Source organism: Sitophilus oryzae, unplaced genomic scaffold, assembly GCF_002938485.1.
Source record: "Sitophilus oryzae breed Bouriz unplaced genomic scaffold, Soryzae_2.0 scaffold_471_pilon_pilon, whole genome shotgun sequence".
Lineage (NCBI taxonomy): Eukaryota > Metazoa > Arthropoda > Insecta > Coleoptera > Curculionidae > Sitophilus > Sitophilus oryzae.
The window spans coordinates 902,071-920,419 of NW_022147053.1; the positions used below are offsets into that span (position 1 = coordinate 902,071).

General features: G+C 31.8%; 1 protein-coding gene across 6 annotated transcripts in view; it reads right to left on the minus strand.

The window, feature by feature from the left end:
- The window catches only part of LOC115886177 (nuclear factor of activated T-cells 5), a 131,730-nt gene that overhangs the window by 43,055 nt on the left and 70,326 nt on the right, over positions 1-18,349 (minus strand). For all 6 annotated transcript variants that reach the window (XM_030905260.1, XM_030905263.1, XM_030905264.1 and 3 more), the window contains exon 2: positions 7,632-7,812. In XM_030905260.1, coding sequence (XP_030761120.1) covers positions 7,632-7,801 — 170 coding nt within the window. In that variant the 5' untranslated portion in view covers positions 7,802-7,812. The remainder of the gene's footprint in view (positions 1-7,631; positions 7,813-18,349) is intronic.

An 18,349-nucleotide genomic window follows, 5' to 3' on the forward strand; every position in this document is an offset into this window, starting at 1 on the left:
ATTTTTTTAATAAAGACATTAAAAATACCGACTACATGTTTTAATTAGTTACTTCTTACTGGCCCTGCTCCAATTCTATAAAGGATACTTGGCCGTAATTACAAATTGATTTGAGTTCGTTAATTTGATGATGACGTAAGTACCCGAAAAAATACGAAAGTCTCATTGAATTATTAACAACGTTGCGTGAGTGAGTAGTTTGACCTACCTTAATGCTACAAACCTTAAGGAATCTGAATTGAAAAACAAAATTATTTATTGAAACGGTATTTTTCCAAATGGCAATAATTAAAGAATGATAGTTACGATGTGATACATTGCCGTTCGATACAGGCAGGTTTTTAATAAAGAATGAAGAAGGCCTTAACCTAGAAAAACAACCACCAATATAGAAACTGGCATATAATAATTAATATTATATATAAATACATTTTTAATAATATATTTTATTCTATCTCTCAATAAAAATTGTGTGTGCATTATGTGCCCATATTTGAATTGAAACTTCTTACTAACAGCTATTAAATTGAAGAATTTAAAGATATATTTATATAGATATATATATATATATATATATATATATATATATATATATATATATATATATATATATATATATATATATATATATATATATATATATATATATATATATATATTTGGTTTATAAACTTCAAAAAAATTAGAGTCAATATAAAACCCTATACTATTCTAGCTTTATAACTTAATATATTTTTTTAATTTTCATTAAAAAACGATAATTCTATTACCCGGCCGGATAGCTATGGCCATTAAACCAAAATACTACTACATCTACATATATCTCTGACTACTACTAACTGCTACTAACCAACAATTTGTAGTCTGTCTGTTTTTGTTTAAATCTTTTGTTCATTATTCATGGTTGGGTATTTCTTTTTAAATTAATGTTAATCGTTAGGCAACCAGTAAACTTATAGAATATGTATTTCTTTTGCATAATCAAAATTGTCACTCTAAATCGCTGTCTTTTTTAGACAGATTTCACTAAATTCTCATTTTAAAATAAAATTTTAATCAATCACAATTGTTTATCTCCATCAGTTACCGGATTAATCATACATAAATTACAGGTCAATTACAAACAATTCATTATTTATAGTGATTTACAGTAATTTTATAAAATTATACGAATATTCTCGTTGATTATTGGTTTGAAATAAATAGGGCACTGTCATATTTAATGAAAATGCGAGTTACTAACTCTAAATTCTAATTCTGAGCTGGTAAATGAGCTAGGTGCTTTACCTAGACCATTATTCAGAAGCTATAAACCTATCAATGAAAATATGCATAAAATCAAGGTTGGTACAGTTTCCAGTTTATTATAGTGAGTTTCTTAGCCGCGTATGGCACAGATCGTTTTCCAGCGTTACCACAAGCTTATTTTTCACTGAGGTAGATTATATCACGAGATAACGGGATTAAATTGTTTTACAAAAATTTACCCCGAATGGGGTAGATGTGGCAACACTGCCGCTATCACCTTTCCCGTTGCTAGTTCACGCGTCGCGGCCGTCTCGCGGCCGTCATTCAAGGCCGTGTGTCACAGAAATACGTTCAATTTTTAATGCACTTATGCAAAATAAGGTTCTCGGAAAGGACATAACTATCAAACGCTTCATAAGTACAATAAAGAAGGTATGAAAAGGGCATTTTGTGATGATGGAGGCACTCTTTTTAATGCTAATTTTATTCACGTAAGTATACAGTACGTCTGTCCGTTCTGTAGCTAAGGGGTATCCGTGAGCGGGGAAACGATATTCTCTCGATGTTTTTCGTAAAAAATTAGAGGACGCGTCCCATCAATAAAAATTCGACAAATTTGCAAGTAGCCAATAAAATGAGTGGGCGGAGCGATTTGCGGTGACGTACTCGTCAAGTCGACGTATAAAATATATTGCTGTTTATTTAAATGTTTTTTGTCCGCATTCCTTTCATAGACAGAGATCCAGCAGACGCACTTTAAATGATCTAGGATCATTACACGATATTCATAAAATCAACGATAAAGGTGAATACGTACATCACCTTGAACTCGAGAACATGCCGTATCGTAACTACCAGATAACAAAATTTAAACATTAATATACCAATAAAAAAATGGTACACGCGTATTAAATCGAACGTTTTTATCGGCGTAGTAAGTACTATAGTACCTCCCGTCTCGGCTTACCTGAGTACTTTTGCTTCGATTTTACTGCGTCACAGCAGATTATTTCTAAATTGCAGTCAGCGTTTTTTTCAATAATGTTTGTTATTAACGAAACCGATTAAATAATCGATAGTAGTCGACGTATAATCCGATGAATAATAATTTTAAGGACATTCGCGTAAGTAATTAGCTCGGGTTTGTTCTGGGAACTCGTGCAGTTCGCGCTAATTTTGTTTTGATTTTTTTCGATTTCGAATTCCTTAAATATGATTGAATATTATTGAATAAAAGTCGAGTATCATGTTTTATTTAACGAGTAATTGTGTTTTCCGTAATGGATACGATTTTGAAATATTTTTCTAATAACGACTTATTTTATATTATCAATCTGGATATTTTCTAAGAAGTGAGGATATGGACTAACTTTTGTAAAACAAAACCGTCTCAGATACCCACTGACCACTGAGAGCGCCGTCGGATGAACGTATCAACGTATGAAGGACGCATGAAAACCATGATCGAAATGATGAAGAAATAAGAAGATGCGCAACCCTATGAGCGATTTCGTGGCACAAAACCTGTTCGAGATGTAGCTGGCGATGTCGTCGCCGCTAGTCAACCTGTCCAATATTTAGTTTACCTCTGCGCCGCGCCGTTTTATTTTACAGCGCAGCAGATAAAGAACACAAGTACCATAGTTCTGCTTTCAGTCGACAGAGCGGGTGGTTGCCGGAGACAATGGTGCCAGAACTACGGATTAATCCGTAGATTTCCGGATTTTGGGTACGGTACGATAATAAAACGGATTTTTCTATCATTAAACAATTTAATAGAACAGTATATGATTAAAAGAAGAACGGGGTCAGAGTTGGCTTGGAAATGAAGATCGCTACATTTTAATATACAGGGTGGCCCATCGAAAATGTTCCGCAAGGCATAACGGCCAAGGTAACTTTTTTTTCAGAAAATCCAAAAACACGTCAATTTTGTTTGTGAGGGGGACAACTTTTACCCCAAAAATGATTGTAAAATCTTCAACCCTCTAAGCGGGGATGTCATCCCCCAACTTTTTTCAAATGGGAAGGGGGGTCAAGTGGCACCGCAATGAAAAGAGCTTTCTATTCTCTATATTTCCCCACTTCGTTTTTGATAATCGGTCGAGTCATTGAGAAAATATGAAGGATTGAAATCTGAAAAGTTTATATAAACATTTATCAGAGTAAATGATAAGGATAAATTCCTTCGACCAATTTGCTGTTTTTTCTTATTATTTCTAGATGTTGACGCATTTTTTCACTTGCCACAAGGTTGAACGATCAGGTGCGGTCATTGCTAGATAGCTGTTCTGTGACTTATGCGTTGAAGTTCTTCTCAATATCGTTAAATTTTTTAACAATTATTATGGTATACTCACTTGCAGGAAAAGTGGAAATAATCGAACTTTATTTTAAAAATAATGAATGTGGCAATCGGGTTGCGCTGATATTGAATGGACGCCATCTTGACAACCACCTTTATGTCAAAATTGTTCGCGAGTTAGTAGCAAAATTTCGCGAAACTGGTTCCGTTATGAGACCGGCGTGAATCGTACAAGTGTCCAAAGGATATTAAAAAAATGCAAGTTCCACCCGTACAAAATTCAGTTGGTACAAGAACTCAACGAAGACGATTTTGATCGTCGCTTGCAATTTTGTGAAACTATGAGTGAACGAGTGGCGAATGATAATAATTTCCTATTTAATGTGTGTTTTTTGGATGAGTGTACTTTCTTTTTGAACGGTGTAGTTAATCGGCACAACTGTCGGTATTGGGCTGAAGACAACCCCAGGGTTTTTCACTAGGTGCACACACAAAACCCTCAGAAATTGAACGTGTGGGCTGGTATTTTTGGAAATTCTATTGTAGGTCAGTTTAACGATATTGAGAAGAACTTCAACGCACAAGTCACAGAACAGCTACATATCTAGCAACTACCGCACCTGATCGTTCAACCTTGTGGCAAGTGAAAAAATGCGTAAACATCTAGAAATAATAAGAAAAAACCTCAAATTGGTTGAAGGAATTTATCCTTATTATTTACTCTGATAGATGTTTAAATAAACTTTTCAAATTTCAATCCTTCATATTTCCTCAACGACTCGACCGATTTTCAAAAACGAGGCGGGGAAATATAGAGAATAGAAAGCTCTTTTCATTGCGGCGCCACTTGACCCCCCTTTTCATTTGAAAAAAGTTGGGAGATGACACCCCCGCTCAGAGGGTTGAAGATTTCGCAATCAGTTTTGGGGCAAAAGTTGTCGCCCTTACAAACAAAATTGACGTGTTTTAGGATTTTTTGAACAAAAGAATACCCTAGCCGTTATGCCTTTCGGAACGTTTTCGATGGGCCACCCTGTATGTAAAATATTATGGTAAATGTCAATAGTCGTCATTTCCCAGCCAACTAAACGACTTTTTTCGATCATACAATATTCAGTACCTATAAAAGAAATTTTATTTTTGTTTTTTATTCTACGTTTAACACGAATACATTTTCGATACATAAACGCGGATTTTTCATTTAAAGATATTTTCGTCAAAACGTATTACAACTATTACACATTTTAATATGGCAACACTGTCGCTTTCAGTTCTACACCGTCTTCGATATGCCTTCGCTGGCCGAATTAGAGAAAATGAGTGTTTTATGCGTTGGTCGCTAGAACAAGTAGAGGCTCCACCGTACAGTACTTGAGACGTTAGGGGAAACCAAATCAGCCTTGTCACGAATTTGCCCATTAAGTTGCGTATCTTATCTTCCCAATTCTTTGGTAAAACTGTCTCAGATACCCACTAACCAAGCATAGCGCCGTCGGATGAACATATCAACAGATGCTGAAAATCCGTCGTTTTCCGCTTATTACCTAAGATGGCGCTTTAAGAAAATAAAAAAACGCCATTTACCTCAGCAGCTTCTCACTGACGATAGTCGGACGTTTCGAAAACGCGTATAAACAAACAAGATCTGGCGAGGCGCTTCGATACTCGAGAAAACGTTGGCATAGTGCCTGAAATAAGCGCTATTGACATTTACGCCTCGCTTATTTCTAAAAATAAATCGGAATTTACGGCACTTTTCGCCGGTTTATCGAGTTTTCAACGAATTTATTTAAGTTTGCCCGCCTAAAATTCGCACAACATAGGTGCACTGAATGAGTGGAAGAATATCAACACTAAAACATTACAGTATTATAGAGGATCTCTATGCAGGGTGAGTCTTAAATAAGTGTAAATATTTTTAGGGGTGGTATATTTCGACCCCAGAAACACGATTGAGGTTTTTTTCGCGAAAAAAAAATTGGAAACAGGGATTTTTTTTTAGTTTTTAGTTAAAAAACACATTTGTTGATAATATGGCAACATAGGTAGTAGATTAAATTTATAAGAAAGAAGATTCAGTGGTTCTCTTTTTGGAAATTTTCAAAGTAAAATAACTCGGTTATTTTGGATTTATTTGAAAAACGACAAGGAGAAAATATGTTTCTTTTATCGAGATCTACCAGCCCTGAAAATATTTGCACATGTTTAAGACTCACCACTGTTTAAGACTCACCACTATAAAAACATTCAAATTATAAGAACATTTTCAAGAAAGAGGCCTCAGTTTTAGATTTTGTGTCTCTAGAAATGTTTTATGCTTTTTAAGCTTTCTTGAGGTTAACCTCGCCAAAATTATGATCGATTGTCACTCACCAGCCGTCTTTGACGCCGTTTTTCTTCAAACCTAAGGTATACGCACACGTACACGCATATTATTATGCACTTTTTGAGTCGCACCTCAGATATGCCCTTCCATTCTGGGTGTACGTGTTGTGTGACTCAATCTGACCGTATTTTCAAGCTCCAGAAGAGAGCTGTTCGATATTCACTGGGACTAAACAGCAGAATTCATTGCCAGGACTTTTTTAAAAAATAAAAAATATTAACTCTTCCTTCCTTATTTATATTTGAATCCGTTTGCCTAATACGTAAGCATGTATCAGCTTCTCAAGATCTTTATCTACCTACTCCACACTCAGAGTTAGTTAAAAGTTCAATATTATACAACTCGAAAAAAAAGATGCACAATCACCTGCCATTTGAAATCAAATCCATAACATCATTTTCTTCATTTCGCACAGCATTGAAATCTTATTTACTAGACAGGCTTTCCACGCCGTAAATGACTTATATTTTGATAATCGAATTTGATCTTGTCTAACAATTAAACTGGTCTAATATTTGCTATTACTATATTTACTATAAACTTACTAAATATTTTTGAATATTATTTTTATTTTTTTATTCTTTGACATTGTGTAAACATTTATAAATGTTTATTTTAAATAATAAGACTGACAATGTAATTTGTATACTTGTTTTGTATTCTCTTTTGTTTCTTTACTTTAATTGTAAAATTTTTTGACAAAAAAGGCATTTATTAATTTATTGATTTATTTATACGTAAAACGTATCTGTAAAATTAATATATTCTAGTTGTTGGCTTTAAATTGAATTAAAAAACATTGCAAGCCGAGAGATTTTAAATACTTATTGAAAGCAACAGGCTTTTTCTCATTAATGGAACTGAAATATATTTTTACGCGAAAAACACTTTTATCGATTACCACCAGAGCAAGGCACTAACGTCATCAGATCCTTCAATTTATAGAAATCTAACAGGAAGCCCCAAAAATACCATATACGTCGGTATATAAAATACATCGAGGTTTCCACGTGGTGTTCACTAAGTTCGTCATCAAATTTTATGTAATTTCCTATAAACAGAGAATAGAAGCTTCTTCCTAGTTTGGTGATTATATTGACTTGAATGTGATAATTTCTGTCAAATTCCTGTTGTCTGTTGTAATTTTTTACAACTAAAAATAAATAACAGACAATTCTCACTGTAAGGTATTTTCCTCATTAGTCAGACTTTACATAAATAAAATGCATTCTTCATTTTTTGACGATGTCCAGATTTTGTTCTGATTTCACAGATGAATTTCCAAAAATTGTATGGAAGCCCTATACAGGATGAGTCTTAAATAAGCGCATTTTTAGGGGTGGTGGTATATTCCGACTCCAGAAACAAGTTTATGAGGTGGTTTTCGCAAAAAAAGATATTAAAAATCGTACATTTTCTTTGAAATTTTCCTGTATATTTTAGAAAACTTTTTACAACTGCCTGTTCACCCCAAATTTTCCCACGGTATAATATCTTAATCTCCAATATTACTATGGTTACGGCACTGAACTGGATGCGAATACAGAAAAAATCCGGTGGCCCTCAAAATTTTTAAAAAATAAATAAATTTTTTTGAATTTTCTCTTATTGAGGTCTGCCAGTCCTGAAAATATTTGTACTTATTTAAGACTCACCCTGTATAAAGGTATACATAAAATAGATTCGACTCACCCTAAACCACTGTCGTTTGAATTATCACATGGGTCCAGACTTCGTCTGTAGGCCGACCTCAGTTTACCGGGCATTTCTCTGTTCATCATTTTCTTGCCTATAGGCGGCCGACCCGGACGCCTCTGTGGTCTGCTAGATTCCATTGGCGGCGGTTTGGTACATAGAGTCATTTTTGACGGTTCTGAAACCAAAAAAAAATACATATTAGTATATTAGTTAAATAAGTTATATAAAAATATCTATGACATACTGTCTCAAATACTATAGTTGTAGCGTTGTTCTAAGATGTCCTTAGTTTAGCTCTGCGCCGCTGCGCTCTGAGTCGTTTACAGCGCAGCGGATAAAGAATACTGTACTGTAGTTCTGCTTTCAGTCGACAGAGTGGGTGGTTGTCGGAGACAGTGTTGCCAGAACTACGAATTAATCCGTAGATTTACGGATTTTGGGTACAGTACATTAATAATACGGATTTTTTATCATTAAACAATTTAATATAATATTATATGACTAAACAAAAAACGGCGCCAGAGTTAGCTTGGAAACGAAAATCGCTGTTATTTCATATGTAAAATATTATGGTAAATGTCAGTAATTCGCCATTTCCAAGCCAACTAAACGACTTTTTTCGAATATACAACATATTCAGTCTCTATAAAAGAATTTTTATTTTTGTTGTTTAGTCTATGTTTAACACGAATAAATTTTCAATGCATAAACGCGGATTTTTTAAGATATTTTCGTCAAACATTTTACATACATTACACATTTTAATATGGCGACACTGTTGCTCTCAGTTCCACACCGTCTTCGATATGCCTTTATTGGTCGAATTAGAGAAAATAAGTGTTTTATGCGTTGACCGCAGAACGATTGGTGTCGCCACCGTACAGCACTTGAGACGTAAGGGGAAATCGAATCAGCCTTGTCATGAATTAGGTTGCGTATCTTCCCAATTCTTTCAATCAACGGTTTTAGTTTTATTTTGTTAAAAAAATATTTGTTTATAACTTTTTTTTAGATGTTATGTCAGGACATAAACTATTTTTCATTGACTCACTGATTACATTTGAGTCATTTTTATGACCGGCATATTGAAACGGTTTATGTGCCAGTTATTATTCAACGATTTGCCCTTCTCTGTTTTATTCTTTACGATACAATGCTGAATTTGTTGCCGGCCGCATTCAGAGCACTTTTATAACCCAATAAAAACATAAAAGCAAAAGCCTTTCGGCATATTATTCGTTAATTTTATTTCGCTATTCTATTCAGCTTAATTTGTTTAGGTTATAAAGCAATAAAATTAGAAAATATAACTAAAAGTGACCTTAGGTTTGTGTAAACACGCAACACTTTGAAGTACTTCTGTTGTGTTTTTTTATGTTTCATCAGTTTCAGTATGTAACCTTCGCTAAAAAAATCACCCCCAGCATGCAAAAAATATCGGAATTTTTATTTATTGTTCATATTAAATAAACTTTTAGTCACGTGATTAAGCTTGGCCGGCACAGCGTTGCCCACTTTTATATATTTTCTTTTAATCAATATATTTTACGAAACTAAAATATATTAATTATAAATATATAAACAGTTATTATTTACATCAACAAAACTCACTTTTTTAACATCACTTCGAGGGCATAAATAGGCATTACTACCGCTTTCCCGTTCAAAATATTCTAATAAAGTTGCGATGAGTTTTTTACGGCTATTAAGCTATTTTACACCACTTCGCACTAAAAGGGGGCTTTAAAAAGAACAATGTTCGACTGCAAGGTCTGCTAGCAAAAAAAATTAAGCTTAAAGTATCACAACACAATTCATTTAAACCAAAAATGTTTGAGTGCCGCCGGAAATGTGTTTCTAGTGCTTGCAGAGAATACAATGCTGCCATGTCCTATGTTATCCACATTCTGTATGTTTATAAGTTCAAATTTTTAAATTTCGACAAAAAAGTCCTTAGATTAATTTTATTCATTGTGGATTGTGCATCACTGCAGTTTACTATTAAGTATAGTGCAACGACTACTATTTTTAGCTTATCACTAGACAGTTTTAAATCTTAACACCAGATAATAGAGTTCTTCTTAATAGAGAAGATAGATAAAATTTAAATTAGATTTTTTTCAAGAAGAAACTACAAAAATGTAACATTTTTTAATGAACAGATTATGTGTAGTAACTCCCTGTAGATGTATAATCCTGAAAATTCTCTATAATCTAAGGAAGTAGTTATTATATTATACACCTTTAAAAAATCATAAAAAAAATATTCTTATAAATTAAACACAATCCATATAAATTAAATACACTATCAATTTGATAAGGCGCTATCTTTCTTTTAAAAGCTGAGTCTCGCTACTCAGTGTAAAAGACAATACAAATATATGTTTACACTGATATAAAATGGCGTAATATGTTATAAATTATATACACACACGCCTATAGTAAATTATTCTGTTATCATCGCTAAACGCGAATGTATGATTTTTTAAAATTTGAAAACTGGGTCGGGGAATGATATGTTTTTAAAGTCATATTTTCGTTTTGAATAATTTAAAAGGCGCTGGAAATAATATACAATATCTTTTAAAAGTACAATAATTAGTAGACATGCCTCTTTTCAAACAACTGAAACTTTTCGCCACTACAAAAAAATCTATACTGAAAAAATTTAAGTAATTAAACAAAAAAAAATATTGATATATTAGAATATTTTTAATAAAAAAAAGCTTGTAAAAATAAGATATTTTTGCATAATTTCACAAAAAAATGTAATTTTGAAAAACAGTTTAATAACTAAACAATATTGTTTTCACAATGAATTTTTTGAACTTAAAAATTAAATTTAAATCAGAAATACGATCTTGTAGTAAAATTGCATCGTCTCATCCTCTATCGTTGCAATAATCCGTGGCAAGAAATAACTCTCAATATTGTTATTATATTCACAAAGTACTCCACTCTTCTAAGTATGTCTTAAGATTAAGAAGATTTGAATAATATCTAATAATAAAAAAAATAAGACACTGTTGCAGAGAAATTAATACAAATTAAAGTCAATACAAAGAAGCTATTACTGATTATTCCAATAAATGCATTCTTTAACCTCTTAACCTTAGCGTAAAAAGTAGTAATGTCATTGAATGGTGCACTACAGGGCATTTTTTTATTTCTAATTTAAATCGTAATAAAATCGTGAAACTGGCACAGCGTAATAATTAGAACTTTTACACTCACTTAATTGGACGTCAATTCACATAATTGTTTGGCGTCATTGTTGGATAAATTAGTTTATATAGAGTGGTTATTTACAACAAATAACCGGCAAAAAATAGCAATCTACATAATTTGTTTCTTATTTTATATGAAAGTCGCATTTATATTTTTATGTTTTTTTTTGTTAAACTAGAAACGTTGCAAATACTCGATACACCTCAAAAATTATTCTCTTTTACTGTAGCTAATCCATTGTTTGATCCGTGTTCTTCTTGTACGTCTAGATTCTTGATATTAACGTAACAAGCTTTCTGTTAATTCTATTGCCAAAACTTTGGCAGTTTGAAGGACAGCCCTACGCATTGTTAACCCTATGTATACAGGGTGCTACAAATTCGGGGTACGAGTATTGGTATTTCAGAAACCGTAATAGATACGAAGATGGTTAAATTGGGACAAAGTTGCGCCTTGGGATGTTCACCAAGATACCATCAATTTTTTTTTTAAATTTCAAGGATAGCTGAGTTTTTTGGAAAAAAAACCGGATTTTTTGGAAAATCAATTTTATTTTTTCCTGTCGTTACTTTTTAGAAAATCAAAATACTAATTGCACAATCTCATAACCACTTTATTAGGGTTATTTGATAGTATTTTAGACTTTCAAATTAGCTGATAATTTGTGAAATACAGAGTCCAAACAACCTAATTTTTTTAAATAAGGACCTGCATTTTTATTTCAGGTTTTCAAAGAAGTCGGTCTCACAAGTGCAATGATATGCCACACTTTATACTTTTTTTTGTTTTAGGCACCTTAACAACAACAAAAATATTTAATTATTATTTAAAATAATATCAAGCTCGACTCTGGTTTTTTAAATTATTTAATCTGATTATATTCATCGCAACAATATTGATAAGCGCTAATTAACACTGAATAAAGAAAATCGAGCCAATTAAAAGATTCAAAGAGATAATATCCAGGTCAGCAATTTAAAGATATTATTTTTATTTTTTTTATTGTGAATTTGAAATCTCTGTGTACGATCTAATAATATGCATCATATTATTCATAGTTACTATAAATAAATCAACTTCTACAAACTATTTTCTAATGCTCTACATGTTCGAAAGGGTTACCACAAATTATTAGCTAATTTGAAAACCTAAAAATACTCAGATAGCCCTAATAACGTGACTACGAAAAAGTGCAATTGTAGCACCCTGTATAACTGAAAAAATAATAAAAATCAATTGCTTTTCAACGATATATTTTTGACTTTTTGAGGTGAAAACATAGAAAATTTAGATTTTTTAATAACATTTAATGTCGATAATCGTCGAAAACGTTGTCTATCAGTGCTGAAAGATCTGTCTAAGCTGTTTTCCTCGTGTATTATTTAACTTGGGAATATTCCTCTATAATGAATTTTTAATTGGAAGGGACCTATATTATTATTATTATTATCATTTATTTATAATTGCCTTGATATCCGTATTCGATGGAAAACCAAAACTATTGTGAGTAAATTACTGTTTAATGGTTCCATCGTTGCGTGTTAAAATAACTAAAACAATTCTTTTTGTTTTCGTTGTTATTATAAGTATAAAAATTTGTACATCGTTTTTTGTTTTCTTCCATCTAGTTTTAAGTTATATAGGATGAATCTTAAATAAGTGCAAATGTTTATAGATTTATTTTTTTGCGAAAGAAAAATTGAAAACTTTCTAATTGTTGAAAATGTTTTTGGATTTTTTTAAATTTTCAGATAAAAAGCCGATTATCTTCATAATATGGCAACATAGGTAGTGGATTAAATTTAGAGGAGAGTAAAGACAGAAAAAATCCAGTGGCTCTCAATTTTTTTTTATAATTTATGCGTTAAAATGAAATTCTACATTTAGGTTTAGATTTACGTACTATAAACCTTGTAACAGGCATGTAGATGTCACATATAATGATACTTAATTTTTTATAATATAGTGTCTTTTTGTGTGTGCGGACTATACAACCTTCAGCGGTAAGTGACTTCGTAATAATATATTGCAATGCTTTCATTTTAAAGCTTATGTAAAAATAAAAAAAAGGAGTAAAAGAAAATATATTCAAATATCTCATAAAAGAAAATTTATATGGATTAACTTACATTTTGGAAAATAATCTATACTAATATATAAAATCCTTAAGTGACTGACATACTGAATAATCACGATCCTGCTCAAACCACTCAACGTAAGAAGCTCAATTTTGGCATACAGGTTGATTCTAGGGTGTAGAGGTTCGATAAGAAGGGATTTTGCGAAATTCCAGTTCCAAGAGGGTGAAACCACCCCTCAAATATTACAATATTTTTTATTTAAAAAACGGTCAAGTTTCCGAAAAAAACGCTTAAACACGTATATTTTATTTTGTTTTTTTACATATTTTAAGATTTTTTAAAAATGTATACAGGGTGTTTCGAAAAATCTGGTCATTGATTAATCACGATCCTGCTTAAAGCGCTTGACGTAAAAAGCTGATTTTTGGAAAACAGATTGACTTTAGGGTGTAGAGGTTCGATAAGAAGGGATTTTTCGAAACTCGAATTCTAAGGGGGTGAAACTATCCCTCAAATATTAAAATATTTTTTTATTTAAAAACCGGTGAGTTCTTCGGAAAAACTCTTAAACACATATATTTTATTTTGTTGTTTTACATATTTTAAGATTTTTTATAAATTTATACAGGGTGTTTCATAAAATATGACCAATGAGTATATAATCACGATTCTGCTTAAACTGCTTGACGTTTAAAGCTGATTTTTGGCAAACGGATTGACTGTGGGGTGTAGAGGTTCGATATGGAGGGGTTTCACAAATCTCAAATTCCAAGAGGGTGAAAACGTCCCTCAAATATTACAATATTTGTTATTTAAAAAACGATTAGTCTTTCGGGAAAACGCTTAGACAAGCATAATTTATTTGGTTTTTTTAAATATTTTGAATTTTTTTTAAAAATCATACAGGGTGTTCCAAAAAGTTGGGTAATTTCTTAACCACGATTCTGCTTAAACTGCTTGACGTAAAAAGCTTATTTTTGGCAAACGGATTTTTCGAAAGTCAAATTCCAACGAGATGAAACTACCCCTCAAATATTACCAAGTTATATAATAATATCGCCATATTGTTTTTTCTCATGCTGACATAGATGTGAGTAAATTTTATCCAGTTTGTATGTTAATGGAAATTCGTGCTTTGCTTTATCATCACCATTACAAATGATTAATTCGACGCGAACGAAGTCGCTGGTACACGCTAGTTGTTAATAAAAACCTTAGGATAAGTGTTGCTACCAACCCTATTTAAGTATAATTTCATGGTGTGTGTCAAAAATTTCCTATAAATGTCAATTAGGATTTTTTTTACAAATCGATTAAGCTTAAAGCAGTTATCAAACTGTTAATGTAACCAGCAAGGAAAATTAAGAAATAATTAAGAATCCTTATCAATAAAGTATACTTAGCTATGGTACAAACTAGTTTTTTTTTCATTATTGGTGTAAAAACCCACTATTTGGTTTTAAGCTATACCGGCTGAATCTTAAATGAGTGCTAATATTTTTAGGGTAATATATTTCGACCCCAGAAACACACGTCTATGCGAGGTGTTGTTTCGCGAAAAGATAATTACAATTCGAAAAATTTGGAATTTTTGAAAAAAAAAACATAATTTCTTGATAATATGGCAACATAGGGAGTAAATTTACAAGACAGAAAACCTAGAAAAATATTTTATTATATATTTTTATTTGTTAAATTTTCAAAACAACACAACTCGGTTATTTTGGACTTTTTATCGAGATCTACCAGCCCTAAATATATTTACACTTATTTAAGACTCACCCTGTACATTTAAATCATTTTGATAAGATTCTCTAGTAGCTGCAATAATTAATAATTAGTCATCGCGCATTATACTAGTATACGCTGAAACTTCTGATTGGCCAGCAGTGTCTTTAGTGGCAAGTGTGTCAGCGCACGGATTGGCTGAAATTAATTGCTCTTTAACGACTTCAGCGAATAGAAAAAATTACGACTTCGCCTTATTAATATTGCCGAGACACCATGCGTTGGCCATTTTATCAAAGAATATAAACAATTTCCTTATGGCTCGTTTTTATGGGTTTTTAATCATTTCTGTCACGTGTCATTGTTTCGAACGACCCGCTACAAGAGACGTGACTTGAACACAACAAGAAGGAATAATAGTTAAAGTTTACATTAAGGTAAATTCGAAACATTATTATAATAAATGATATTTTTTCGAATTTACCTTAATGTAAAAAATCTTGAAAATAGATGGAGAATATCTTAACCATCTAAGATTCGCTGACGACATAGTCCTAATTGCCACTAGTCCTGAAGAACTACAACCACAAATTAACGGACTAAATACAGCCAGCAATAAAGTAGGTCTCAAAATGAATTTAGCAAAACTAAAGTAATGGACAACGAACTAAACATTCTAATAAATAACACAACATTGGAAATAGTAGAATATATACAGACCGGACCACCGTAGTAGTAACATAGGCAGAACCGGACGAATTAGCGTCCGTACCGGTGGACGGGTACGCGGGATACAAAGCAGGCGAAAAAATGCGATAGAATAAAAATAGGTAGATATGTGATAAGACTGTTTCAGAATTTGTATTTATTCCCGTTTTAATAGCCAAAGCGAATACATAGATTCTCGCGACAGTTCTCGTGTAAAATTTATTTTTAAGTAAAATAATGGATGTTTACGAAGTTCGTGAGAAAATTCATATTGTAAAATGGTATTTCCAAAATAGGTCTTATCGGGATATACAAACAATTTTTCCACAAACTTTTGTAAACAGGCCAATTCTATCTTTACCTACTGTATCAAGAGTTATTAATAATTTTGAAAGACATGGGTGCGTGTTCCCACAAAAACACAAAAAGCCTGATGTGTTGATTAATGAAGAACAGGAGTTAAAGCAAGTGTTCATTTGTGCTACCGCGGATCAAAATCCCACGTTTTCAAGTAATCAAATTGCTGAGGTGGTTGTCCTGCCCACAATGCCCGTATTGTTCAAGAATATTTGAAAAATACTTTTCCCAACCGTTTAATTAGTGGATATGGAACTATTTTGTGGCCCGCTAGATCACCAGATCTTTCTCCCAATGACTTATTTTTGTGTGGTTATGTAAAATCCAAAGTGTATGGTCATAATAGGGCTAATAACCTGGATGAGCTTCAAGTAAAAATACGAGAGGCTTTCCAAACTATTAGCCCTAATATGTTAGCCAATGTCAGACGGGGATTTTACGACCGCCTAGGCTTCTGTCTAGCACAAGAAGATGGTCTTTTTGAACACTTGTTATAACTTTTTCTTATTTAGAGTAATATTTTAGTTTTTTTTGGGTTTAGAGAATTTATTTATTTTTAGTTTTGGCTTGTAAACACAAGCAAATAATAAATATTTAAGTATTTTGATTTTAAATGTTACCTTAAGTGAAGGTAAACACTTAAAATGAAAATAATAAATACACGGCACTCCTCGCGTCATATTCCTAGTCTGTCACGACCGACCCGTCCAAGCACAACTACAACTGCGTACTGCCTGACCAGCCGACTAGCCGGCAGTGACTCTCGAGTACGAACGCAAAACGGGTAAACGTAAATTCATCCGTCAACTTGCTATGTTACTAGTAGCCTGGTCTTCTGTGTATATGTTGTATCTCATAGTGTATTCCTTCTTTGCATGAAGATCCTAGGTCACTTCATGAAGCGTCGGTTAGGTTAGCAGTTTAGTTATATTATTAAGTTATTTTTTTTTCATTAAGTGACTAGGCTCTTCATGAAAAGACGGAATACACTATGAGACTACGACATATATATACTTGGGACAACTAATACACAGCTCGGGATATTTACTATAGTCTATTTCTAATACAGTGCTGGGGCCATAAAACATCATAAAACATAGCCGCTACAACTTGCGTCTATTTTGTCCTAATTGTGTTTTTATTATAAATTTATAAGCCAATTTATACCTGTAGAAACAGAATATATTGCTGATAATTTATTTTAAATCCAGTGTTTTTTTTATACAAAGTACAGAATTAATTGTTGATAATTTATTTTTCAATCCAGTGCAGTGGCAGAATATATTGCTGATAATTGTTTTTTTTTGAAGCTCACGATTAAAAATATAAATAAATTATGTGTTGGTATTAAAACCCCTGTATTTGTAGATAACGAAAACAAATTACATTCCTGAAAATGGTATTTCCCATAATAGCTGATAATTTATTAGGGATCTATTTTAATAGGTCTCAAAGTCTCAAAAAAAAGTGTGATGCATCAACTGGTATCGTTATCGATGTTTTTATATCTTTAACTTTAAACTGTTAAATACGGTAAATTTATTAAACTAAAAGTATATTGCGAATAATATATAAAAACTCTTAGACATGATTAAAATTTATAAAATCTACCAGACCTGAATATTCAATATATGCTTTACTATGCTCAACGTAAATGTTCAATGCAAAATCTTTAATTCTAAGTGATTATTGTACAGGTAGCTATAAATTTTCGATTTTATTATTTGGTGGAGTTGAGAATAACAATTAGCCTATTACTACACGAAAAACTGTATGTATTTGCTCATTAAAAAAAGGAGTGTGATTATAGCCAGTTGTTTTACTAATGGCGTAGGTCAACAAATTTGAACATTTTGAACCTAGAAAAGAAAATATAACCTCGAATTGGCTGATAAAATTTATTTTTTAAATTTTTATTATATAAATTGTGTTGCTGCTTATTTACTTTAAATCTAGTGGTTTTTTGAACCATCAAAATAAACTGCTCATAATTCATTTCTTCAATTTTATGACATTTTACAACATCCTTCTTACAGATAAGTACAGATTGCTGATAATTGATTTTCGAACTTGATAACAATTTACATATGTAAATAACATAATATATCGCTGATAATTTATTTTAAATCCAGTGATTTTTTATACAAAGTATATAATTAATTGCTGATAATTTATTTTTCAATCCAGTGGCAGAATATATTGCTGATAATTGTTTTTTTTTGAACCTCACGATTATAAATATAAATAAATTATGTGTTGGTATTGAAACCCCTGTATTTTTACATAAGAAACCAAATTACATTCCTGGAAATGGTATTGTTCATAATGTATAGCTGATAATTTATTTTTAAACCCCTTTCTTACAATAAGAATACAGAACAGATTGCTGATAATAACATGTAAACATATGTATTTATATGAAATAATAGAAGATAATGCTGATAGATTAATTTTAAACTCGTGGTTTATACATACATACAATCTCAAAGTATATTACTGATAATGATAAATTATTTTAAAATTTCAAGACCTTTTCAGGAAAAAAAAACTATTACATTAAGGCAGTGCTAATAACATTAGCTGTGGAATGTGTCTAATTTAAGTGGCCAT